General features: G+C 45.8%; 1 protein-coding gene across 1 annotated transcript; it reads right to left on the reverse strand.

The window, feature by feature from the left end:
- Positions 1-1,959: 1,959 nt before the first annotated feature.
- Positions 1,960-26,198, reverse strand: NEMP2 (nuclear envelope integral membrane protein 2). The gene is made up of 9 exons (XM_053293885.1): positions 25,987-26,198; positions 19,969-20,084; positions 17,181-17,409; positions 16,984-17,056; positions 13,855-13,948; positions 11,234-11,348; positions 10,015-10,240; positions 5,310-5,489; positions 1,960-4,117 (listed from the first exon to the last, which is right to left on the reverse strand). The coding sequence occupies exons 1-9, from the start codon at positions 26,090-26,092 to the stop codon at positions 3,886-3,888; spliced, it is 1,371 nt and encodes a 456-aa protein (XP_053149860.1). The 5' UTR covers positions 26,093-26,198; the 3' UTR covers positions 1,960-3,885.
- Between the last annotated feature and the right edge of the window lie 1,057 nt (positions 26,199-27,255).

Raw genomic sequence — 27,255 nt, forward strand, 5'->3', positions numbered from 1 at the left:
TTAGAACAGGCATTCCCAATCTTTCCCCCCAGGTACTGCTGGACTATACCTCCCTTCATCTCCAGCCACAGGTTTAGAAGAGATTTGAATGAGATTTTTTTTTAAAAAAATGGAGGAACTAGAAATACACAACATGGTTTCATACTGCTCATATTTATATCCTGGATGTATAGCCCAGGTAATGATCTATAAACATTTAATTGAATTTGGTTGTACTTCTGACAGCCTCGGTCAATGGACGTAAAAACCCAGCTGAACAGTCTTAATAAAACATTTACTTTTGAGAAGGGTGCATTGTACTGTTAGTGCTCACTTCCCAACCTATAACATGTCAGCACTATAAAGGTGACTTTGTGAGTGAAGGAATTTGAAGTAGTCAAGGTCAGGAAACCTGGAGCTAAAGGTTAAAAATGACTCTAGAGTGGTAGGGATAGCTGAAGCCATTTTAGTGTCCAAAGCAAGAAATCAAAGTGAAGCCTCCCAGTCACTATCAGTACAAACACCACCGACAGTTGGCTCTGTGCAGTCCTTTAATAGAAAACACAATACTTAAGGAGAACTGATTTATTTAATATGTAAATCCACATTTCATTATAAATAGTAAAACAGCTTCCTGGGTATTAACCACTGTAATTGTAACAACGTTATCAGTATCAAACCCATACTAATAAAATACAATGAAGCTGTGGGACGTAGATCAGTCAAAGCATAATACTGGATGCCAGTGTAGTTAAATGCCTTTCAAAACAAGCAGGTTACCCTGTTAGGTTAGAAAACTTTTAACAGGCTTCAACTATATAGACTTGGCCAAGCCATGTAGATGGCAGTTCACATGCTGTTGGCAATCTTCCACCTTTCCTGCTCTATATTTTATTCCAATATGGTTGCATGTAGTAGATCAAGAAATCTAGATGGTCTTGTTCACATTTGACACAGAATGCAACCTGTGGGGTTGCTCTCACAGTACTATCACAAGTGCCACTTTTAAAAAAGGAAAGTCTGTAACCTTCATGATTGTGAAAAAAACCTTGAAAAACTATACAGATTTCACTAAAGGCAGGTCAGTGTGTACTCTGGTGGGGGCGGGGAGGGAGGGAAATCTATACCAAGAAGATTTACTGAATTTTTGAAACCTGTAAATTGTACCTAAAATTCCTGTCTACATAGTTTGAGTCTGCTACTAGGAAGAGGAACAAGGACCTCTGGAAGGTCTTGAAGCCCTGGCTCATGGCTATGTATAAAGTCATCTGCACCCCACCCACCTTCTAAGATGTCACCAGGACATTGACTCATCTGCTTTCAGGATTCTCTCTCCTGACTTGAAGGCTAGAAACTTGTATACCATATTTTTCTGCCTATACATTCAAGGCAATTCAGCTTAAAATAATGGTTAATGGACAGACATAATACAAAAGAGGAAAGGGTCAGGGGAGGGTAAAGGAAAATAAGCAAATGCAGGTTATTGAGGCTACTGCACAAAATCAGTTCTGTGAGAGGAGGAGGAGTCAAATGGTCCTGGCTGCGTCACTGGAGAGTAGGGAGATGCACGAACCTGTTCGGAGGCCCTCTTGCGGGTTTCTGAACAGGTTCGAAGGCAGGGGGTCGCACTTTAAGGGCAGGGGATGGTGCACTTACCCCTCCCTCCACTCCCCCCCCCCGCCGGCGCCCAGTATTTCTCAAGTCCTATGGGGCGGCAGCGTATTTCCCTGGCACTCTGTTTCCTCTTCGGTCAGAAGTAGCTGAAGTGTGTGTCCCCAGCAGGTGCGAGTGCTCATGTGACGTGCGGGCGCTCGTGTCTGCTAAGCACATGCGCACCAGATACTTCCGACCAAAGAGCAAACAGAGCGGCAGGGAGGTACGCTGCCGCCCCGTAGGACTTGAGAAATACTGGGCGCCGGTGGCGGGGGGGAGAGTGGAGGGAGAGGTAAGTGCACCCTCCCCCGCCCTTAAAGTGCAGCACTCTCCCTCCACCATCGAGCCACCCTGCATGATTCTGTCCACATCCCTACTGGAGAGCGCCTTGCTGTCTTGCCTTTGAGGCAGCCAGGTGGAATGGCTATTGAGACGGTTCTAACAGGGGGGATTCTCAAGATGCCAGATCTTGTGCTCAGTACCAAATCCTGCACTGCCATGGAAATCAAAGGATGCATACAGTCTTAACTAAAGTTTTAAGGCAAACCAAGACAACCTGTGGCCCACCAAGTCATATCCAAGAAGTTACAGTCTGTGGCCTACCTTTTCTGTCCTAGGCCAGGAAAAAAAGCAGAAGGCTTACTGAGATCCAAGTGGGCTTTCACGAATAGCTGGGAGGCTGAATTTGACTTGGAAAGTCACAAGTTGCTCAGGCCTAGTTTAGATTATTTAAAACATTTGTACCTTGCCTTTCTACAAAAGTAGCTGAGAGAATATGGATAAAACCCATCATTACTCTAAAATCTACACATTACACCAGTGATTCCCAACCCTCCAGATGTTGCTGAACTACTACCAGCATCCCCAGCTACAGTTTATTATGGCTGGGGATGCTGGGATTTGTAGTTCGGCAACATCTGGAGGAACCCAGGTTGGGAACCACTGCATTACACAATTAAAACCAGTCTGAAAGGTTTAGCAGCTGAGCATATTTTAAGCCAGGGATCCTCAAACCTGAGCCCCCACCTGTTGTTGGACTACAACTCCCATTATCCTTTGCCACTGGCTGATGCTGAGAGGCATAGTCCAGCAACATCTGGGGACTCAAGTTTGAGAACTACTGTGTTAAGCATTTATCCCCATGCTGAAGACCAATCAAGTAAGAATTTTAACATCTGGAGAGGAAAGAAGCAGCCCTCTGTATCCTAGACTCCGTCTGGGCATCATGAGTTAGACGGTCCTAGCCCAACCTGAAGGCAAGTCAACACCACAGAGCAGGCACTCCTTGGCATACTGTGCTGTGAGAACTAGCGAGGGTCCACCAGATGAGCTTCCTGTTCTCCGGAGGTGGGGTTTCTGAACTCAAAGTTGCCTCTGCATGGTCCTCTTCACCACCACCTCCCAAATTCCTTATCCCAGTCCTTTGTCACAAAAGAATCCTGATGAGAAGAGGACTACGTTTTTGCAGCTATAACAAAACATGCAGATACAAGCAAACATATAGATACTCCTGATCTGTATTATTAAGCTGCTGAACTTGGGATTTCTAAGGTAGAATTCTAGAGTCCTTCAAAATACAGTCTTATGATACAGTGCCTTTAGGGGGGGCAAGAGAAAGAGAATCCTGTATTCAAAAGTAATGGTAAACAGAAGAACAAGAGTTTGACTTTGCAAGATGGGGATTAGTAATAATCCCCATCTTGGTAATAGAAACTTGCTGACTTATAAAGGACATCCAGGGAGAATGATCATCAACCACAGCAGATTCTCCTGACCTTCCAGCTTCATGCAAGCCATGTTCTAGGAAAACCTTGGATTTGCTTTCACCTTTAGAATAGAACAATTCATTTCAAAGAGGTAGTGCAAATGGCTGTGGAGTGGCTAACCTCTGATGGTTTTTTCAGCTGAAGCAGAATCTGATCAGACAACCTGACATTCATGTGAAGTGGTCCTCCATGTAAGTGAGGCAGGTTTTCCCTGGAAGCCGCCTGTTCAGAAGACAAACCCAAAACCTTCACTTTGTACAATGGTTGGTTGAACAGTACTTTTGGGGAGCACAGGCCTTCTCTCAAAACATCCCTGAAATCTTCACATGGCTGCCCAGGGACTGGAAAACCAGTTCTGTAGGAATGAGACCTGCAGAAAGTCTTGGTTGCCCCCTACAGTTCAAAAGGAAAAGTTTTCCAGCTCTGTTCTGCACAAACTTCTCCTACCATGCTTTGCATTTTCCCTGCCTTGTCTTGGCGGGGGGCTTCAAAGGAACTCTCTGCTGTGAAAGTGCAAAATATTTTGTTGCTCTGCTTGTTCCTCCACTGGGTTGTTCTCCTCGTCTTGAAAGAGAACAGTTTGCTGGTCCTGTTCAGATTCTGTCTCGACGTTAAAAAGCTGCCGCTCAAAGAGAGCTCCTCCAATGCCATACTGTTCATCATGGGCATTCATTTCTTCTGGTGACACGTGAGAAGACCCCAGAACAAAGTTTGCAAATCTGATGAAAGAGAAGAAACAACAGAAATTGCTTAAAACTAGAGTGGACGTTGGTGAACATATTCACGGCATTCTTCATGTGCGTAACATTCACTGCAGTCCCTGGACAAGTTAATCCAGGGCACTTCTTAAGATGAGAAAATGCACAAATCACATATGAGCAGTGGATTCAGTCACCAGTAGGGATGTGCACGAACCAGTTCAGCACTCCTTCTGTGGAGCGCCAAATTGGACCGGAAGCCCGGCAGTTGAGCCAGTTCGGAGGTGGGGAGGGTTCTTTAAGGGGCAGGGAGGGTGCCTTTATCTCCCCGCCACTTTCCCCCTGCCAGCACTCTCCCCCGAATAGCTGGTGTGGTGCAGTGTACCTCCTTACAGCCCTGGTCAGCATCATAAAGGAAGTGGCTGGTGCACACGTGCATAGTACACACACACACACATCAGCCACTTCCAGTATGATGCTGACCGGGGTGCAAGGAAGTACGCTGCAGCCCCGCACCAGGGGGGTGGGGGAAGCGGCAGTGGAGGTAAGGGCACCCTCCCTGTCCCTTAAAGAAAGCCCCTCCTGGGAGTGCATGGACACATTCATGCACATCTCTAATCATCAGCTCCTGACACTGGCCACTTTTATTATGGTAGCTCTTTTCCAATTAACTTCACTTTGTAAGTCTTTCATACTATTCTGCATTTATATAGTGCTCTTGGGGATCCAAGGTGTTTTGCAAACATTATCTAAGTATACTCACAACCAGTGTTCCCTCTAACAGGAATGCCCAGATGTTGTTGACTACAATTCCCATAATCCCCAGTCAATGGCCATTGCAGCCAGGGATGCTGGGAATTGTAGTGAACTTTCTGGGAATCCCAGTTAGCAGTTAACACTGCTCACAACTTTCCATGAGGTAGGTTACAGTTACTATCCCACTGCATATGGGAAGTTCATAGTGGAAGTAAGATCTAAGCCAAGTTTTCAGCTCATGCTTAACCACTATGCTACACTACCTTATATTTTCATCATTATCTTGGTGCAGCAACAGCACTAAGCAATTCAGCTTAAAGAAAACGCCTGTTTTTGTACAGACTTGCTGTGCAGAAAAATGCCCCTCTATATTTAGATGGCTGCCTAATGGATAGGTGTCACACATAAAATGTATCACATAAAAGCCATGTTGAAAAGCCCCCCAAATTGTTCCTACTTTTGAGGGTTCTGGAGCTTAACCACCGCCACCCATGAGGGGAAGTCAGGACTCCGGCAGAAGGTCCGAAGCTCCTCCAAGGCCTTTATGGTCTCCACTTCACCTTGCTCCCGATATTCATCCTCAGTCTGATAACGACAAGCCTCTACCTTTCTTGACCGGAAGAAGTGATTCGCTTTTCTAAAAAGAAAAAAGCAACACAGTTTGAGCATTCTGAAAGTTGTACCAGGAGACTGAAATTCAAAAAGTGGGCAGCCACTGAACTGAATGTATTGAAACTGGCAGAAAAAACACATCGGAGCTCTGGTGCATTAGAAAAATGTGCTAATCAAAACTGAACAATGTAACATGTTCAAATTATTCCTTTTAAGATAATGTTCATATATTGGGACATCTTGCATCATCCAATCTGTAGTAGCCATAGGCAGAGGCAAACAACTATGAAGGTAGCCCTGACCTCTACAAGTCCTATTCAACCTCCATTCTTGGTATCTCACTGGCTATTGTTCATCTTATCTTTTGGCCATAAGGACTAGGAACTTGAAATTCAGAGATTTTCAGAATGCTCAGTTCTGTTTCTAGTACTAAATTCTGCCCATATGCAATCCTGGAATACATGCAGGGCAGGGGAGGTCCCTATGCAGCCCAGCAGAGCAGCCCTTCCACCAGCCCTTACTGGTGTCTCATTTGTGGCTTGAAAAAGAAAAGATTGAGAATGCCTTTGGGTCAGGAAAACTTTTTCATATTTCTTTTTCTATGCAAATCATTTTGAGAATTTGTTGAAAAGTGCTGCATATTTTTTAAAATAAAAAAAATGCAACCCCTCTATTTCAGATTCCAAATATGCCAGGAAAATGTGTCTTGCATTCAAAAACAAAATCCTTTTTATTCTATTCCTTTATTTCCCGGCTACCAAGTTTGTTGTGAACAACCTTGGAACTGGCATCTAGACCCATCTCTATTAGCATAACTTGACATATTAGAAATGTGCTTCTTGAACTTGTATTTTCAAGTACACAATTACCTTTCACAATTATGGGATAGAGTAACTCGCACAAGTCATCATGGGCCTTCTTAAAATATTACACCTGTGCTGTAAAAACCCAGCAATGCTGGTCAAATACATTCATTGGTGAAAAGGAGGACTACCCTGTGTCTGTCTGATCTTGCACCACCATCAGTGGAACTTCCATTGCTCTATACCAGGGATTTCCAACATTAGGTCCCCAGGTGTTGTTGTACTACAACTCCCATTATCCCCAGACACAACACCCTTCAGCCATTGTGGGGACAGGGACATAGGAAGCTGCCACAGACTGAGTCAGACCCTAGGTCCATCTAGCTCAGGGGTGGGGAACCTTGGCCCTCCAGCTGTTGTTGAACTACAACTCCCATTGTGGCTGGGGATGGTGGGAGTTCAAAAACAGCTGGAGGGCCAAGGTTCCCCACCCCTGATCTAGCTCAATATTGTCTACACAGACTGGCAGCGGCATCTCCAAGGTTGCAGGCAGGAATCTCTCTCAGCCCAATCTTGGAGATGCTGCCAGGGCGGGAACTTGGAAGCTGTTCCTCTCGGAGAACTCCATCCCCTAAGGGGAAGATCTTCCAGTGCTCACACATCAAGTCTCCCATTCATATGCAACTAGGGTAGACCCTGCTTAACTAAGGGGACAAGTCATGCTTGCTACCACAAGACCAGCTCTACAGCATGCTCACTACTCACTAGTCAGTCCTGGATCTCTCTTATCCCTGTCTTGTCAGCTTCTAGGCAAGGACCAAATTCTATATTCTGCATAATATGTAGCACAGCACTGGTGCTAAATCATCCTAAAGTTTACTGATTTACTAATCGTAGTTTATAAAGCTCTGGACCACTACTGTATGTCTGAAAACATCTTAAATATATGTAATGTGGGTTAAGTTTATATTTGAATAAATGCACGTAGCGGTGACAACGTTTGGGGTGGTTTTTTTAAAAAGTCAGACAAGGTGTCAGACACATGGGGCTATCTGCAAAACAGTCTACGACTCACTGGCCACTACTTGTATCCAAGGCAGAGGAAAGCCAGGCTTAAGCTGCAGCTGGGTGCGGGGGTGCTGTGTCCTAATTTCCATGTATGTATGTACCCTTGGCTTAGAAAAATCTGAAAAGTGAGTAAGATGACAATGGATACGATAAATATTTATATGCCGCTTTTCAACAAAGTTCCCAGAGCAGTCTACATAGATATAAATAAATAAATAAATAAAAGTGGCTCCCTTTCCCCAAAGGGCTCACAATCTAAAAAAGAACAGAAGAGAAGACACCAGCAACAGCCACTGGAGGGATGCTGTGCTGGGGATGGATAGGGCCAGTTGCTCTCCCACTGCTCAATAAAGAGAATCGTCACTTTTAAAAGGTACTCAGTTAGCAGGGGTTTCACAGTCTAGTTTCTTTGATTGCACCAAGATCAGGTCTCTCTTTTTCCAAGCCACCTTCACATGTGAGCCATTTGGGCAAAATTTATCATCGGGGCTCCCAAGAGTGCTCCTATGTAACTAAGGGCTGGTTCACACAATGGTGGCAAGGTCTGTTCAACGAAAACTGGAGATCCTGCCAGCCGTGTGAAGTTGGAATCTAACACCAATCCCTAGGTGGTGCTGCAAGAGCTCAGTGTTAAGCTAACATTGAAAACCTGCATTCAGATCCTAGATTAATGAACTCAGTTTAAATGTCAGGTTTTGGGGGCACCAGCAAAATAAGTGAAACACCCTGAGTTCACACAACATGGTCTGCGAGAGTGCACACACTGCTGGGATCTCCAGTTTTCATTTAACGGGCATTGCCACAATCATGTCCACTGGCCCTAAGTGGGTGCAGCTGCAGTTGATTTTGAATACAAATTAGAACTTGTCTATATCCCCACTGAAACTGGCCCTGAATGAGACTGTCCAAACGTGGTATTTCCCCCCCTCCTCTGATGTACACATAACACACCAAGGAAACAGAAAGAAAGTGGGGGGGGAGCAAAAGAGGGGATGGGTGGGAAATAACTTTTAAAACAACAAATCTTACAAAGTAAAATGTTTCCATGCTTTTTCTGCTTTGCAAGAAATAAAAGACTGGCTCTTACATACTGACTAGAGGTAATTGTTTTTTACATTTTCTTTTTCTAAAAAAATGTGTATGTTTTTAAAAAAACAATTTCTGTCTTTGAACCTCCCACATCATCCTTGTTTGATGCGCGCCTTCTTAAAAGAGGCAGAAAACAAACAGCCCCTTCCTACATGCTGTGAAAGCAGCTGTACGCAGATTTAACAATGACACTGTCAGGGTGAAGATGTACTGGAAGATATGCTTGGGCCTTGTTTTAGAATCCACATTTGTGTAGCTTTGTACTTCTCAGCAAGGGAAACACACTGCCAAAGTACTACACAGAATGTTCCAGAAGGGGGCCCAATAAAGGATCAGCAGTAAGCCATACTCTAGGAGACCCACACAGCTACCAACCTAGAGTTTCTTCAGATGCAATAGGAATTTTTTTAAAAATGCTGTGATCCAAGAAAACTAGTACATGTGGGCAGAGTTTGTGTCCCATGCACAAAGCCACCTGTAAGTTAGCAGAATTCCACACATGGACAGTGATGGGAGAATTTGCTCATTCTGATTTAACAAAATTGACCAAAAAGACCGATTCTCCTTTTTCAGAATTATGAGTGAGCATTCTCACTTCAGCAAGTGCTTATTTGTAATACAGTCAAGCACAAGAGTTACTTTTATGATGAAATCCATTCAATGGACATTACGATTTACCTACATAGCCTGGTAGGACAGATTGATTATATACAGTACAACTTTAAAGCCCTATACAACTTGGGCCAAGGTAGCTTAAGAACCATTTGCTAAGTGAATCGACTCACCCAGTAAGATCTTCAGGGAGGGCTCTGCTCCATGTGCCGTCACTTGCTGAGGTGCAATTGATGCACATGTGGGACAGAGTCTTCTCCGTGGTGGCTTTAGAGCTCCTTACTGCAGGGGCTTCAGAGTGCTCCCTCCTTCCCAGCCTCCAAGAGAGTTAAAAAAACCCACTTGGGCTCCCAGGATTTTGATTTTTTGATTGGTGGAGTGGCTTCAGTGGTAAACTGTTTCCTGCTTGGTTAGATGGTGGTTATCTCTGCTTTGTTATTTGATTATGCTCCTTTCATGTATGGTTCTTATTGTTTGTATCGATTGTGTCATCTGCCCTGGGGTCTGCTAGCCAAAGACAGGATATAAACCAACCATCATGTCTATTTTTACTCACGTAACACTTTGACACCAATCTGCAGATTGTTCTGCTAATCTGCAGCAAATTCCTTTATTACTGTTTTGCATCCCAGATACAGGATTACATGAAGAAATGTGTTGTATATTCTTCAGTACTGCCCTGTAACATGGTGTAGTTATGCCTGTGCTGTAATGGCACAACGTTGAGGGTTCCCACCTCCCACTCCATCTCACTGGCTGCTGCAGGTGGCAGGGGAAAACACATAGCACTGTGACATCATGACACAGGGTAAGCTACACTACAGGTTACAGTGGGGGAGAATTCAACATGGGGATTCTGTTTCTTGGAGGCAACCACTGTATTCCCTGTAACGTGTCGTTTCAGTGTAAAATAAGCAACGTTGCTTAATCACCGAAGTCTTCATGATAAAATGGCTTAGCGGTCAAAAGGATACCAACCTGCCAACACAGCAGAACACTCTAAGTGGGTAGTGCAGGATTTTGGAGCACAGCATGGCAGCTATTACAGCATAAGCAACCGGAGGTATGGCAATGCCAAAGTAAACGAAGGTCAAGCCTGTAAACTGTAGTGTCCCCATCAAGAGATTCGTGCTTTGCTCACTGCTGAGTGGTCCGTGCTTGTAACAAATAGCAAAACTAAGAAATCCAACAATCAACACATACCCTACAAAAGCAAAACAAAACCATGTGAAGGACAAGAGATAGCAACCATAGCTACTTGAGTTTATGTCAAGCCTCTAGACAGTCTTACACCTGGTAACTTATGGTAAGTAAGAATCACCTCCTAACTGTAGAACTTCGAGGGGCCAAACAGGGAGACATTTGGGTTGATTGGAAGAGAATGTGGTTGCTGTTCTTTTGGACTCTTGGCTGCCACAATTATCCACATGTACGGCAGGTGGACTAATAAAATGTTGTTGGCCAATAACTTTGTACTGTATAAACTTTGCAAGAGATTGGCTTATGTTAATTGTGTACCATAATGGAACAGTACACAATTAACACTCTGTACCATTCTATAAAGCCACCTAATGGTGCAGCAGGGAAGTGACTTGACCAGCAAGCCAGAGGTTGCCGGTTTGAATCCCCACTGGGATGTTTCCCAGACTATGGGAAACGCCTATATTGGGCAGCAGCGATATAGGAAAGATGCTGAAAGGCATTATCTCATACTGCGCAGGAGATGGAAATGGTAAACCCCTCCTATATTCTACCAAAGACAACCACAGGGCTCTGAGGTCACCAGGAGTTGACACCGAGTCATCAGCACACTTTACCTTTACTATTCCATAATGCTACACAATTAACACAAGCCCATCCTTGGGTCCCCAGATGCTGTTAAATTATAACTCCCAACATCACCAGCCACAATGGCCAAAAGAAGTTGTAGCACAACAACATCTAGGGACCAAAGGTTGAGAATCCCTGGAACGAGATCTAGACCCGCTTAGTTTCAGCCAGGTGGCAGCATAACGATTCTGTCAAACAAGAGCGTCACTGATGCTGCTTATCTCTTAATATTGCAACCTCTCAGGAAGCTGCAGATAACTGAACTTGAATAAATGCCATTTATTTCAGACTTTTCATTTTATGAATGGCAATAGCTATATTGCAACAAAGTAGACAGAAAGGCTGCTCTGTTTCGAAGTACTCTTACCCAGAACGTAGTGTGTATTATTATCCCAGAACCATTTCAAATCCTCTTTCAAAGTGTAAAAAAAATAGAGAGAAGAGAACCAGCATCCACTCATCAAAATCCAGAAGGTGCTGAGCTAGAGGCAAAAAGAAAAAGGGAAATGGGTGGGCAGTTCAGCAGTCTGATGGGGCTAGAAAAAATGAACACAAGGGGGCAATTGGGACCACAGGTCACCCATTAGCCATCCCCAACTGAATAAGAACAGAATAAAATCTGAACATCACAAGGCACCCATTATAGAACTGTAAATGTCTAGTACTTTCTGCTATCCTAAAAGGTACTGTACACATGATTTATACTCTGCAGTGCTTCATCAAGGCCACTCCTAACTAGACAGTCAAATATACTCCAATTATTGATTTGGAGGGGTTATCTTTAATCAGAGAACTTTTGCAAGCCATCCTAAGATACGTTGTCAAAACCTCCGGCTTACTATTTTTGATTGCATTCCATTACTGGAGCAATAGGTGCCAAAACATTTCTGTAGAAAAAGTTTTTAAAGAATGTTTACAAAAGCTTTTGTCTACCCAATCAGGTTTTGACTCTCTCAGGAACCTTTGAGAGTGTCAACAAGTGTGTGGATCAAGGTGATCCAGTTGACATAGTATACCTGGACTTCCAAAAAGCTTGTGAGAAAGTTCCTCATCAACGACTCCAGAGGAAACTTAGCAGTCATGGGATAAGCGGACAAGTACATGTGTGGATTGCTAACTGGTTGAAAGACAGGACACAGAGGGTAGGTATAAATGGAGAGTTTTCACAATGGAGGGAAGTAAGAAGTGGGATTCCCCAGGTATCTGTACTGGGACCGGTGCTTTTTAATTTATTCATAAATGATCTAGAACCAGGAGTAAGCAGCAAGGTGGCCAGATTTGCAGATGATACCAAACTCTTTTGGGTAGTGAAATCCATAACTGATTGTGAAGAGCTCCAAAAGGATCTCTCCAAATTGGGTGAGTGGGTGACAAAGTGGCAAATGCGGTTCAATGTTGGCAAGTGTAAAGTGATGCAAATTGGGACGAAGAACCCCAACTTCAAGTATATGCTGATGGGAACTGAGCTGTCGGTGACTGACCAGGAGAGGGATCTTGGGGTTGTGGTGGATAGCTCGTTGAAAGTGTCGACTCAATGTGCGGCAGCTGTAAAAAAGGCCAATTCCATGCTAGGGATCATTAGGAAGGGGATTGAAAATAAAACTGCTAATATTATAATGCCATTATACAAAACTATGGTGCAGCCACACCTGGAGTACTGTGTACAATTCTGGTCACCACATCTAAAAAAGGACATTGTAGAACTGGAAAGGGTGCAGAAGAGGGCAACCAAGATGATCAGGGGCCTAGAGCACCTTTCTTATGAGGCAAGGCTACAACACCTGGGGCTATTTGGTTTAGAAAAAAGACGACTGCGGGGAGACATGATAGAGGGAGACATGATAGATAAAATCATGCATGGGGTGGAGAAAGTGGATAGAGAGAAATTCTTCTCCCTCTCCCATAACACTAGAACCAGAGGTCATCCCATGAAATTGATTGCCAGGAAATCTAGGACCAGCAAATGGAAGTTCTTTTTCAGACAACGCATAATCAACTTGTGGAATTCTCTGCTACGAGATGTGGTGACAGCCAACAACCTGGATGGCTTTAAGAGGGGTTTGGATAACTTCATGGAGGAGAGGTCTATCAACGGCTACTAGTCGGATGGCTGTGGGCCACCTCCAGCCTCAAAGGCAGGATGCCTCTGGGTACCAGTTGCAGGGGAGTAACAGCAGGAGAGAGGGCATGCCCTCAACTCCTGCCTGTGGGCTCCCCAGAGGCATCTGGTCGGCCAATGTGTGAAATGGGATGCTGGACTATATGGGCCTTGGGCCTGATCCAGCAGGGCTGTTCTTATGTTCTAACCTTTGCTCTCAGATGGCATGCACCTACAGAACTGTACTCCTTTCTTTACAAGATATTGAGGTATAACACGATCAAAAACTGTGTTCTATCCAGGTTTGGGAGTTGTGTGTGCTCTCAGTTTTCGGTTGTGTGGAAGCAAGGTAGGAGGAAAACTTGGGTAGCTTTTTCCCTCTACCTTGCTTCCACATAATCACTTCTACCCAGGTTTTCCTCCTACCTTGCTTCCACACAACCAAAAACTGGGAGCACACACAGCTCCCAAATTGGGGAAAACACAGTTTTTGATTATGTGAATGACCTCAATATCATTCAACTTGGTCATTAATGGCAAGATGAAACACACACATGTCACAAGCCCCTAATGTATCCAGGGACTCTTCTCTATGCTTACAATTTGTTCCTGCCTTCAGTTCACTCACTGAACTGGTAAACAAAGAAGAAATCAGAATAAAATAAGAAACTGTTATCTTGGTGAACCCAAAGAATTGATAACATAAACAAGCCCCTGCTCTAATGAGATACATTCAGCTATGACATGTTAAAAGCATATTTCAAAAGCATTATTTACTTTTGGAGACCATGATGGATAGGGACTGACTAAAAGCTCTATTAATACCATAAAACTGAATTAAGCATTAAGCACAGTTATGCCTCTTTTTATGTTATCGTCAGTACACCTACCTTGGGAATAAATCTTTTAAGCAGCAGAAGGAGGAAGACTAGAGTGGCAAGAACCCCAAGTGCTATGCCAGCCGAATAATAAAACACAGTGCTTCTGTTTGGGAGGAACAGAGGATGCTGTTAAATCTTTTGCATGGAGGCGAATGGCTTCAAACACACAGAACTGCAAAACTGCCACTTTATTTTAGAGGCCTGTCAATAAAAGCTCTGGTTATTAAATACCCAAACAACCCCAGCCCCCTTCAAAATATTGTGGGAGAATGCCCTCTCTGCACACCGTCTTGGTCAGCCATCTCTCTCTCTCTCTCTCCCCCTCCCCACCCTCACACTCCACCCCAGAATGATTGCAAGCTTCAAGGCCACTCTTTCCCCTCCCCTTCCTGCTGTCCTCTGTTTCACTTTCCCTCTTCCCTAAGACATAAGAACATAGGAACAGCCCTGCTGAATCAGGCCCAAGGCCCATCTAGTCCAGCATCCTGTTTCACACAGTGGCCCACCAGATGCCTCTGGGGAGCCCACAGGCAAGAGGTAGGTGCATGCCCCCTCTCCTGCTGTTGCCCTCCTGCAACTGGTATTGAGAGGCATTGTGCCTCTGAGGCTGGAGGTGGCCCACAGCCACCAGACTAGCAGCCATTGATAGACCTGTCCTCCACGAATCTGTCTAAACCCCTTTTAAAGCCATCCAAGCTGGTGGCCATCACCACATCCCATGGCAAGGAATTCCATGGATTAATTATGTCCTGTGTGAAAAGGTACTTCCGCTTGTCAGTCCTAAATTTCCCAACCTTCAGTTTCATGGGGTGACCCCTGGCTCTGGTGTTGTGAGAGACAAATGCTGTCTCCTTCTCCTCCCTGACACATATGCCCTCTCTGGCAAGGCTCCACTGCCCCCCAGTACAATACAAACATGAGATCATATGTAATCTCTTATGGTGCATTAGCTAAAGGCTTGTCTCATGTTTCAAGAAGTTAATTTAGAGCCTCAGGTTGGATTTAGAGAGCTTGCCAAATTCCTCTCCACAAGGACAAAAGCTGCATGATTGATTTCGTCCAACTGCTTCCTGCTCCACTCATTCTCCTCCGGTCCCACCCCCCCTGCCCCTCCCGGATTGGCTTTTCAGTTGCAGAATCACTCTGGCCAAAAGTCAGCACAAATGCAGGTACAGTATGCTGAAATAAAGGGGGTTTAGCATGATTCGATTGTGGCCATGTTCCATTGAATTTGTGGCCTCTGTGTTTCCCCTGCCACCAGGAGCCAGAATCCAAAGGAAATTTTGTGCACAAGACTCTTCAACACAGCCATACCACTGCTGGAAACAGCCCAAGAGGATACACAGGAAATGCACTCCTCCTATTAAACCTTCCGCAGAAAAAGCAGCCCTCTGTGAAACATTAGCTTTCATTTTACTGTTAGCTGCAAAGATGGGAGTGGTAAGGCTTAAGGCGAACTTCCCACTAAACACCAGTGGTTCCCTAGGACATGGGAAGTGTTTGCTACCAGATTATTCCAGAATAGAGCAAGCTCATAATATCCTCCCCCCGCCCCCGCCTTAAGATTGTTTCCTACTATTTGCTGAAGAGGACCAGACATCCCTCTGCAGTCTCCATATAAATATAGATTTGCATATATTATTATTTAATCACACAGTCAGACAGGTGTTATTGACTGGTTTGTTTTATCCAGACATTGAGTCCTTCCCAAGGACCTGGGATGGCTGAATTTTTTTATTTTTTTATTATTATTATTACATTTTATATCCCGCTCTTCCTCCAAGGAGCCCAGAGCGGTGTACTACATACTTAAGTTTCTCCTCACAACAACCCTGTGAAGTAGGTTAGGCTGAGAGAGAAGTGACTGGCCCAGAGTCACCCAGCAAGAATCATGGCTGAATGGGGATTTGAACTCGGGTCTCCCCGGTCCTAGTCCAGCACTCTAAACACTACACCACGCTGGCTCTCATACCTATTAGGGAGCTGTAATCTAGCTCCCCTGCTAACTGGGCAAAGAAACACTTTTAAAACTCTTTTCTATTTAGCAGTGAGAGAGCAACTGACCCCATTCAGTCCAGCATAGTGTCCCTCTCCGTGATGGTTGCTGGTTCCTCTTGTGTTTTCCCTTTATTGTGAGCCCCATTAAGAAAGAGAACCATCTTCTCCTATGTTATGGGACTAACCTCGCCTCCACATAATGATGCAGGCTCTGATCAAACAAACCCTGGAACTCTGTGCAATAGCCTTTTAAAAACAGTCAGTATCCCACCATTCAGTTCTTTGGTGGGAGGTTCAATCCAGCCTCCTGCTTGCCTTCCCAGCCAGCTAACTGGAAGGATTTTGGCGTTTGCAAAAAGAGCGTTGTGCATGCAGCTCCCACTACTGGACCAGGGAGGAGTATATTCACCCAGCACAGGACTGGTTTAACACACACAGTTCCTCAACCTTCTGGATCATATGCTGGATTAGGGAGATATATTGCATAATGATATGTGATCAACATTGTGAATTTTTTTTTTTTAAAGGAGAATTAAGGTTCTTTGTTCTGGGTTCTCACAATCAAACTGTCACTGAAAATCAGGGGCGCACAAGCTCCCAATACTTGATGGTCTGTAGTGCGAAAATCCCAGTTGGAGAACTGGGAAGCGATCGTGTATGAGGTGCAATCGTAGCTTGTTGGTGCAGGCAGCCAACATCTGCACCACAGGTCAAATCAAACAACATCAGCGTTGGCTGCCTGTGCTGACCAACTAGGATTGACTCCTTGCATACGATCATTTTGTGATCCTCGGCCTGACATTTTCACCATCCAGACGACTGAATATCAGGAGTGTGCACACTCTTCCTCCTCCCTCCTCTGCCTGACTTTTGGTGGCACTTTGATTGTGAAAATCAGCCCTCTGTTTGTTGATGTTTTATTCACTGATCTGTACAACACTGCAAACATTCTAAATTAAAGAAAAAAGAGGGAGCCGATTCAAGCCTGGCCCTTCATTCAGGAGTAATTTGCATCTACGTACTGCTGAAATAAGTATGACTTCCATATGCTTAATTACGTGCCAAACTACAGTCAAATTTTTCCGAGTTCAATGAGTTAAGGCAATAACAGAGGCCCAATAACAGAAAGCTAGAACTTACCTGCTTAAGTTAGGTGCAAAATGAAAGAGAAGACCACCAGCTACGAACAACAGAAGGAGTTTCTTATCCAACACTGAAATGAAATAAAACAAGACCAGAGAAGTTCAAGTAGTGTCATGTAAGCAGCAGGCTACTCAGCGTATGTTCTTCCAATTACATAAATATTGTTTATTAATGGATGTTTTAATATTACTCACTGTTTTGTTGTGCAGACACAGTGTAGGATACTTTATTTGTGGGTAGGACGCTGAAGCACGTTATGTCTCCATAATAGTCCACTGATAGGATGGTTTCATTAGACATTTCTGATTGCCAAGTACTTCTATAAAGGCATTTTAAAAAGGCAAATAGAGTGTCTTCATTGTGACAATTAGTTTCCTCTGAGATAAACACCACCTTGAACATTTCAGTGCTATTGATTTTCACCTAGAAAGAAAAACACCCTTAATATTACTATCACTATCATTAGACGGAAAGAAATACCATTGCTGGTTGAAAGCTAAGCAGCAGTCAACTTAGAACACTTTATATGGTCTGCAAGATCCTATGGTACAAAGATCTGCTTCTGAAATGGACCCCAATCAGATTTTGTGTGTAACTATCCCAGGTTACTTTTTTTTTTTTTTTTTAAAGACAGAAAGTTTATTTGGTTTCCAAGCTAAAATGTGGCAGTTTTTGACAATGGCCTCTTTTGCCCCAAATAGCAAGGATGAAGAACAGCTTTTGAATTATTAGTTTCTGGAGGGGGGCTTCTTCTGCAACAAAGAAGTGGCAAATACTTCTCCTGTTCAAGGTTTCCACTCTCTTCAGCAGGTCTACTAGAAAAGGCCTTGTGATGGTTCCTTGAGGAACACATTCACATGAGACTAAACCCTATTCAGACACTGGGGCCAAAGTTCCCTCTAAGGTGTGCAGGTGTCCACGCGCTCACATGTTTTTTGACGTCCGCTCACTTAATTTTTGATCCCGCTCAGGCTGAATCATGAAGGCCCCATTCTGAATGCATGTGCGCACCCATTTCCTTGATACTGACACCCAGAACAAAACTCATTCTGCACACAGATGAAAAAAATTAGAGAGAACACTGACTGGGGCAGTGAGATCAACGCAGTTTTTAGCATACATAATTAAGAAGGGGACGCATTGAGGTTGTGTCCATCATTATGTCCTCCACGGACATCCTGACACCTTCCTGGCATGTCTTTTTATTGGGTGGGAAGGCTGTTCATCCAGACACTTGCTTAAACATGTAGAGGAGCCATTTGGATTAACAGCTGCCTGACACAATAAAGGAATGTGTGAGGATGGCATTGGGGTGTCTACAGGGGACATCACAACGGGGGCTCTCGGGGTGCATCCCCTTCCTAATTGCATATGCCAGGGAATATATAATCCAAACCAGCCCATTGTGTTGTACCGATCTGCAAGTGTCTGTATGCATGGCCATGTTTTTGCATGAATGACTGCACATCTGCCCATTCATTCTCAAAGTGAGGCCCTCAAACACAAGGTACATATAGGAAGTATACAGTGTACATGCACTGAACATAATGTTTGTGTATAGATCCGTAGGTGTGTACACTGCACAGAGACTGCATGTGCATTGAACACAATGTATGAATAGGGCTTATTTCCCCAGTCATTCTCTCTCCCCAAAGAATCCTGGGTACTCTAGTTCTGAGAAGGGGACAGGGAAGCTAGGGGTCTCTAATATAGTTTTCAGCACCTTCACCAAACTACAATTCCCAGGATTCTTTGGAGGAAGTCCTATCAGCTCAACTGGTATGAAACCTACACGTTTATGGTGTAGATATACCTCTTGTTGGGAATTCTCTCTGGTAAGAGATACTCTTCTATTACAGCAGAGTGCACTGAGGCACAACTAGGCACAACTCTGCCTAGGCATGCGTGTCTGCTGAGAGTAAAAGAAACTTGGAGACAGTTCATCGTTTCAAATCAATATAAGGAGTCTTTATTGGTGAACTCCATTCTAGATAGGAAAGTGGAGAGATAGGATCTCTAATCTAGCTAGCTAGCTGGATGCAGAGGGATGGTTTCTGCATCTCTGCACACATGGTGCTGGGAGAGAGGAGCGTGGGTGTTGCAAGGAAGAAGAAAGGGGAAGAGGAAGCGGCAGGCAGGCAGGAAGTCCCTGATAGTAGCAATCTACATATCAAAGGGATAGTGTCAGAGCAGTAGAGAAGGGATGATCAATGTCTTGACCCCTCTAGTCCTCTGACTCATTAATCTGTCCCCCTCTGTCATTGAGACATGAGACAGAGCAGAGTCCTTCACTTCCAACACCTCTGGCATCCTAAATTTCCATTTGAATGCTCTCACTGAAGTACAGAATGGACTTCTGGGAGTACACTTAGCTGTACATATGTCCCTCCGCCAAGGATGTTAGGCCTTTAGCCAATAACATATTCTTGGTTTTGCTGTGGAAATATTTACAATAGCTTTTTCCTTCTTTGCAAACAAGTCAAGCCTACTTAAATAAGTGGTGTAAAACCCACAAAAGCTCCAACTTACAGCAGAAATGAAAGCATGTCACAGAAGATTTTGAGCTTCTGATCCACCTACTGAGCCCCTGGTGGCGCAGTGGTAATGAGCCCCTGGTGGCGCAGTGGTAAAACTGCCGCCCTGTAACCTGAAGGTTGCAAGTTCTATCCTGACCAGGGGCTCAAGGTTGACTCAGCCTTCCATCCTTCCGAGGTCGGTAAAATGAGTACCCAGAATGTTGGGGGGCAATATGCTAAAATCATTGTAAACCGCTTAGAGAGCTTCCAGCTATAGAGCGGTATATAAATGTAAGTGCTATTGCTATTGCTATTAACACTCAGTCTGGAATAACGCTGGCATGTGCCCATGGTCTTCTGATACCCTTGCTCTCCATCTTTATCATTTTATTCACAGTTATTTTATAATGGGCTGGGGAAAGTGGTTGCCATGTTACCTTTGTATGAATCAGTGGTGCGACTGTACCTGAATACTTGACCAACTATTTTTTAAGTGTATCGCTCCACTTGGAATGTAGCAATAACAGCTGGACGCTGAACTGTGCATCGTGTCCATTGTCTTCAAGAGCTTACAGTTATAATCTAGACGGAGGGGAAGAGCACATGACAAAGGTTGGAGATATATGCAAGCTGCATTATATTTTAAAGATGTTTCATACTGATCTACACAATCACACAACAAACCAAACTGCCACACCAAAGAGTGCCCTCTATGCCTTTATCTGCTGCATAATACTTTGATATGCAGGGGCATATTCAGGGCAGCCCTTTCACGATGCAAGGTGAGACGGTTGCCTCAGAAGGCATGTGGCTGAGGTGTCAGTGAGATTGCCCGCTGCTGCTGCCGCCACTGGAGCAGCTCTTGGAAACTGATCTGACCCATGCACCCTTGACAAGGAGAGCCTCTCCTCACAATCATTGCAAAGCTTGCAAGAAGCATGAGGCTGCTCGCAATTTTCCCTCCTGCATACCACTTTCAAAGGTTAGTTTTGAAAGGCAGCAGAGTCATGGGGAATAAGAACATAAGAACAGCCCTGCTGGATCAAGCCCAAGGCCCATCTAGTAGGGATGTGCCCCAAGTTGCTTCGGCGCCGGCGGGGGTAGTTCTTTAAGAGTAGGGTAGGGTGCACTCACCCCTCCCGCCGCATTTCCCCTGCTGGCGTTCCGTTCTTTTCAAGCCCCGCGGGGCGGCAGCGTTCCTCCCTGCCGCCCCATTGTCTTCATCGGCCAGAAGTGGCCAGAAGTAGCGATTGTGCGTGTGCCTGTTGCGTGGGTGCCCATCTGCTGCACACGCGACGGGTGCATGTGCAATCGCTACTTCTGGCCACTTCCAGCAGATAAGGACAATGGGGCCAACAACCTGGATGGAAGCTGACTGACACATCTTGTGGCAGAGAATTCCACAAGTTGATTATGTGTTGTGTGAAAAAGTACCTCCGGCAAAGTGGCATTTAGTGTCTTGCCTTAAGCGCTACAATATCTTGGGCCATCCGTGCTGGTATTGCAATTCGCTGCGATTGCTATTTAATGTATGTATTTGTACATTTATATCCCACTCTTCCTCCAAGGAGCCCAGAATGATATGCATGGTTATATTTATCCTCACAACAGCTCTATGAGGTAGGTTAGGCTGAAGATAAGTGACTGGTCCAGAGCCAATCTGTGACGTTCATGGCTGAACAAGGATTTGAACTCAGGCCTCTCCACTCCTAGTCCAACACTCTAACCACTACACTGCACTGGCTTATATATATCATCTACATGCAGGGATATGTTTCTTCAGGAAACATATCCCTGCATGGAAAGGATACCATATCCACTCAGGAAACATATCCACTCAGGAAAGGATACCAGGTCTCATGTTGCCTGTTAAGCCTAGTGAATTCATACTGGTGAATTCCAATACCAACTCTATATAGGTTCTGGTAACAGGTGTAAATACAGCTCTCTAAACCACAGGCCCACAGTCATACTTCTCTTAATCCAAGAGTGGGGTTGGGGAGAGGGGAGACTAGGCTCTTGTTAGGGGGACAGTGCACAGATAATTCATTGCGGCACCGATCTCTAGCAATGGTGCAGTGTTGTGTCCAAAGCGACTAATTCAGTTGTGCCCAGTTAATGGTTTTGAAGCACCTGCTTGTTGCTTATTTATTTATTGTTAATTTTTTATACCACCTTTCATTAAAACCATCTCAAGGCAGTTTATGAAGCATTAAACAATATAAAACTATATTTCTCCTAGGTTTGCCAGGGAAAATGCGTCCCGGCAGCCCAGCTGATTGGCTGGGCTGTGGAGACACCTGATTTGCTGGCGCAGTGCACCCAGGAGAATTTGACCAGTGGCGGGCCAGGCTGTGGGTGGTGATGGTGGCCGCAGGCCCAGCCCGGCCACGGAGGCGAGGCAGCAGCGGGCCCGGCTGCAGCAGCGGGACTCGGCCCGGCAGCCTGGGCAAGAGGGTGAGGGAGAGGTAGCTGGCCTCAAAGAGGCCGGCTGCAGAGGCTAGCAAGCGGCAGCAACAGGCCTGGCAGGCCCGGCCGCAAAGGCAGCACTCAGCCTGGCAGCGGGCCAGGCCACAGAGGTGCTGGACCCGGCTGCAGAGGCGGCTCATGGCCAGGCAGCAGAACTGGCCGCTGAAGCCAAACGCCCGCGGGAGAGTGGGGTAGGAGGGAACCAAGCGGCGGAACTTCTGTGTTCACCGCCCGGGTGGAGGAGTGGCGGCGGCTGCCACCACCTGGTAAGTACTGTAAAATGAAATGCAGGGGGAGGGCAGAGGGTGGGGGGAGGGGAGGGCAAGAGAGAGTGGGGCGGGGGAGGGCAAGAAGGAGCGGGAGGGGAGGGCAAGAGAGAGTGGGGGAGGGGAGAGGGGAAGGGCAGGAGAGAGGAGCAGGGGGAGAGGGGAGGGCAGGCGAGAGGAGCAGGGGGAGGGCAAGAGAGACGGGCAGGGGGGTGAGAGAAAGGGGGAGGGGGGGCATGAGAGAGTGGGGAGGGAGGGAGGGAGGGAGGGAAAGAGGGGCAAGAGTGTGGGGCAGAAGGGAGGGAGGGGGATATAGCTGGCCCCAAAGAGAGCACAGATGCTCTGTGCGGGTTAGCTAGTATAAAACTATAAAACAGTCCCATAATAAAAATGTCAAATTGCAATATAAAGATACAAATCTAATTAAAAGTTTTTTTAAAATACACAATGAAACCAGAAAATACAGAGCAGCAGCAACAAAAACAACACACATATAAAAGCCTGGGTAAAAAGCCAAGATTCCACTTGCTTTCTAAAAACAGTGATGGAGACTGAGGAGCGGATGCCCACTGGGAGAGCATTCCAAAGTCTGGGGGCAGCAACAGAGAAGGCCCTGTCCCATGTGCATGACAGCCGAACCTCCCTCATTATCGGCACGTGGATCAGAGCCCCGTCCGATGACCTTGTCAAGCGGGCAGGAGCCCTTGGGAGCAGGTGGTCCCTCAGATATCCAGGGCCCAAACCGTTAAGGGCTTTAAAGGACAAAACCAGCACCCTGAATTGGACCTGGAAACAAATTGGCAGCCAATGCAGCTCTTTCAAAATGGGTGTAATATGAACCCAGCAGGCAGCTCCAGATAAAATCGAAGCTGCTGCATTTTGCATTAGCTGCAATTTCCGAACTGCACGTAGAGCGTGTTATAGTAATCCAGCCATGATGTGACTAAAGCATGGGTAACTGTGGTGCACTAACCAAAGCTGTGCAAAAGGCACCCCTGGCCGCCTCCTCCACCTGAGCTTCCAAAAGCAGAGCCAGGTTGAATAATACCCCCAAGCTGTGCACTTGCTCTATCAAGGGGAGTGCAACCCCACCCAGAACCGGTTAAATCCCCTCATCCCGATTGGTTCCCCTAGTGACCAACAGCACCTCTGTCTTGCCTGGATTCAATCTCAGTTTATCGGCCCACATTTAACCCATCTCCGTCTCCAGCCCCCAACTCAGGACATCCACTGCCTCCCTAGAATCAGGTGATAAGGAGAAAGAGAGCGCTGAGTATCATCTGCATATTGTTGACAATTCAGTCCAATTCCCCGGATGACTCTTCCAGCGGTTTCATATCGATGTTTAACAGCAGTGGGGACAAAACCAAACCCTGCGAGACTCCACAGGCCAATGGCCAAGGAGCCGAGCAGAAGTCCCACAGCACCACCTTTTGGGCTCTTCCCCAAGAAAGGACTGAAGCCACTCCAAAGCAGTACCACCAATCCCCATACTTGAGAAGCGGTCCAGTAGGATTCCATGGTCGATGGTATTGAACGCTGCTTAGAAGTCCAGCAGAACCAACAGGGACGCACTCCCCCTGTCAAGCTCCCGGAGAAGGTCATCCAGTAGGCAGTTTTAGTCCCATATCCAGGACTGGAAGGGGTCTAGATAATCCGTATCATCCAAGACCCTCTGCAGCTGGCAAGGCTGTCCTTTGGGTGGGGCCACCAGGGTGATCGTCCCCAGCCCCGTGCTGGGACAAGCCCCGTGCTGGCCGAGCAAGCAGCCTGCTCTCTCTCCTCAACTGGGCGCCAGCCCCAGATCCCACCATCTGGGCTGCGGCTGCTTCTCCCACCACTGGAGCCCAGAAAGAGTGCCTGCCACTCGAGGAGGAGGCATGTGGCCTGCAGGCACATGCACACTCTGCCCCCAGCCCCTACTACCTTTGACTGCTTTCCGCACTCTGTCATGGAGCAGATAAAGCAGCTGGTGGTGAGGACTGGCTCTTTCACCCGCCACTGAAGCGAGGCAGCTGTAGCACAGGCTCAGAGGAAGAGTGGGCTGGGAGGAGGCCCGGGGCCCACGCACGAACTCTCTCTCCCCTCTCTCCCCGGCTAGTCCTAACCACCACTGTGGCTTGGGAAAAGGTCAGTAAAAACACACCAGTGCTAGAGGAATCATGCTCTCAATCCTGTCCAAGAATATTCTTGACTATCGGTAGAGAGGAGGTTTTTTTGTTGCCTCCTCTAGAGCATGCTCTGTAACTTCCAATAGTTCTCAGTGGCAAGCTGTAGACTACCTGGAGCGTTTCCACCCGTGTTCCAAGGCGTGCACACATGCCTGCGCTCACAATTTTTTTTAATGTCCGCTCAGTTAATTTTAGATCCCACTCAGGTTGAATCAGGAAGGTCCCATTTTGAATGCATGTGTGCACACTGCCTTAATACTCCTGCCTGGAACAAAACTCATTCCGCACACAGATGAAAAAAATGAGAAAGAACACTGCTTTCCACACAGGGCTGTTGCCGCGAATCTCCTTTGGAAGAGTGTGTGTGCGTTCACACACCAGCCAGACTTACCCCCAAATCCATTCAAGATCTTGGGAAGCACACCCCCCCCACACACACAAATCAGGCTTTGTTTTCTGAATTCTAGCTTGTCTTGATGTATTTCCGGATTTTAAAAATCCTGGTTTTAAGCAAGTTTTTCTTAAAACACCAAAGCAAATGCCAGGAAGAGGCACTCTCTATCAGGGATTCTCAATGTTGGGTCACCAGATGTTATTGGACTTCAACTCTCATAATCCCCGCACCAGTGGCCTTTGTTGGGGATTATGGGAGTTGAAGTCCAATGACATCTGGGGACCCAACGTTGAGAATCTCTGTTCTAGAGTATTTACATAGTCATTAACATGACAAGAGGAAAGCACTTTTTATGAATGCAAATGGAACCGCCTTGCTTAGATTCGAAGAGTGGAAAAACCAGTTTCCAGGAAGCAAATTCTTTGAAAGTTGTAGTTACAAAACCTCTGTGTAAGCTCAAGTTTGACTTTTTTGAACAATATTAGCCTGCTTGCTTAAGGTTTTTGCTGGTTAAAAAAGAGGTTTTAAAGCTGATGCAAAGCACACCACGCATGTGTTGGGGGGGGGAAAGGAAGAAATCTGTTAGTGTATACAAAATGCTACCAGTCTAGGACACGAGGTGTTGAAGGCAACATTGTGTTCCTCCCCATGGAGCTCACAAACACACACACTCGGCTACAAGGAAAACACGGAGGCATGCAAGGGAGGGCTCCCCCCCCCTTTTTCTTTAATGTGATCAGTAACCTAGACGGGCCATCTCAAGGAGCTCCATATAAAAGCAGAATTGAAAAATCTATAGAAAAGGAAAAAGAGCTCATTTTAATCCTAGTTTCTTGTTGCTAGATCAAATGACTGCTTACAGGAAGAAAAGGGGAAATGACGTTTAAAACCAAACCCAAGGGATTGATGTGGGTCGATTTGATTTTAGGAAATGATTTTTTGACGTGTTTGTTTTGGGAAAAGATCAGGTTTGTGTACTACCAGAACATATCCGGATAGTGAGAACTGCCAATATAAACAATTGGGCGCAAAATTCTCATTGAGAAAGTGGCCTCTACTCTATGAAAGCAGCCTTTATGAAAGCTTCTACTATAGTTTTGGAGGTACTACAACATGACTCTTTCTTGAAGAGGAGGCGGCAGTTTTAAGTTGGTTGCCTGCTAATAATGCCAACTCTCCCTTACCTCTGGCCGCCTGGACCAAGGCTAGAAAGGATAACTGCAGCAGCAGTGTCAGATGTGGTTGCCACTGCAAGAGCCGAAGCACTTTGGAGCACGCAGACGGCGGCATTTCCACAACTAGCCGCGTTCGATGGTTTGAACAAAGCGGTGTCTAGGAGAAGAAGCGCGGATAGCCCAGGCTCAATGAATCTGAAGCCAGAGGGCATGATCCAACATGCCCGACGCTCCTCCAGCCGTGCGTGTTGCTAAGTGGGATGAACGGGAATAGAGGGCTGTGGAGATCGACTAGATGGGGCTGGAGAAGGAGGGCATCGGTCAACTCACTGGGTCCGCCCTCAAGACGGAGAGGCAGTGAGTTCTAGCGTGAAATGCCCTTAGATTGTAGAAGGTCCTTTGTTGTGCTACTGAGCATGCTCAAACACATGGAGCATGCTCATTATCATCAAATGAAGCTGCTTCCTGCCCACAACCCCTGTGGGGTTTTATTTCTTTCTTCAAAACGGAGCGGTGGGGCGAGTAAATCCCAGTTTTGCAGAACAGCATCAGCTTCTGTTGCTTGTATCATTTTGAACCCAAAGAACTCTGAAATGCATCGAGGGAAGGAATATAATGGTGTTTATTAAGGAAATCTGAAGTGCTCTGAAATGCCTAGAGTACGGGCAAGAATAGAGCATGCTCAGTCTATCCAAATGTAGCCAGTGCCCTTACCCTGAATATACAATTGTGAGAAATTCTTGCCCTTCTGAAAGCCAAGCTCCTCATATTTGCAACGCTCTCTTACCACTGCCTTGGATTGTGGTCACATAAAGACACATTTCCCGTTCTGTTTCAGTGGCCAAGCTGCACACACATCATAGAAACATTGGAAACTGCCTACAAAGTCAGACTCAGACCATTGCTCCATCTTGCTTAGTCAGCTTCAGCTCAGTATCGCCTACGCCAACAGATTGACCTGGGACCTTCTGCATGTCTTAAAAACAAAGCTGCTGTGTGTTTAAGGCAGACACAGTTAGTAATGATGCTGCTATAGTCCACAGTTTTGCAAGTGACTGTCTATGAGTTCAGTTCACTATTGCCTTCACAGACTGACCTGGGACTCTGGGACTCTCTGTAGTGCATTGTTCTGAGTTAGGAAACTTTTTGTCTGTGGTGAACTTAGGCTCACTTCACTTTATAAACTTGCCAGTTTTAATAAGCTTGCCAATTTTGCTAACTCACACAGTAACTTCTGTCTTATAGACAGACCTTTCTGGAGATGCACAAGCCAGAAGC

The sequence above is a fragment of the Hemicordylus capensis genome, chromosome 1, assembly GCF_027244095.1.
Source record: "Hemicordylus capensis ecotype Gifberg chromosome 1, rHemCap1.1.pri, whole genome shotgun sequence".
Taxonomy (NCBI): Eukaryota; Metazoa; Chordata; class Lepidosauria; order Squamata; family Cordylidae; genus Hemicordylus; species Hemicordylus capensis.

Excerpts from the sequence above, each read along its gene's own strand:
- NEMP2 (XM_053293885.1), bottom strand. The coding sequence starts at position 26,092 with ATGCCGCCGTCTGCGTGCTCCAAAGTGCTTCGGCTCTTGCAGTGGCAA. Across the intron at positions 10,241-11,233 it reads TAATACACACTACGTTCTGG|GGTATGTGTTGATTGTTGGA; the intron begins GTAAGAGTACTT and ends TTGCTTTTGTAG. Across the intron at positions 5,490-10,014 it reads GTGTTCTGCTGTGTTGGCAG|AAAAGCGAATCACTTCTTCC; the intron begins GTTGGTATCCTT and ends TTTTCTTTTTAG.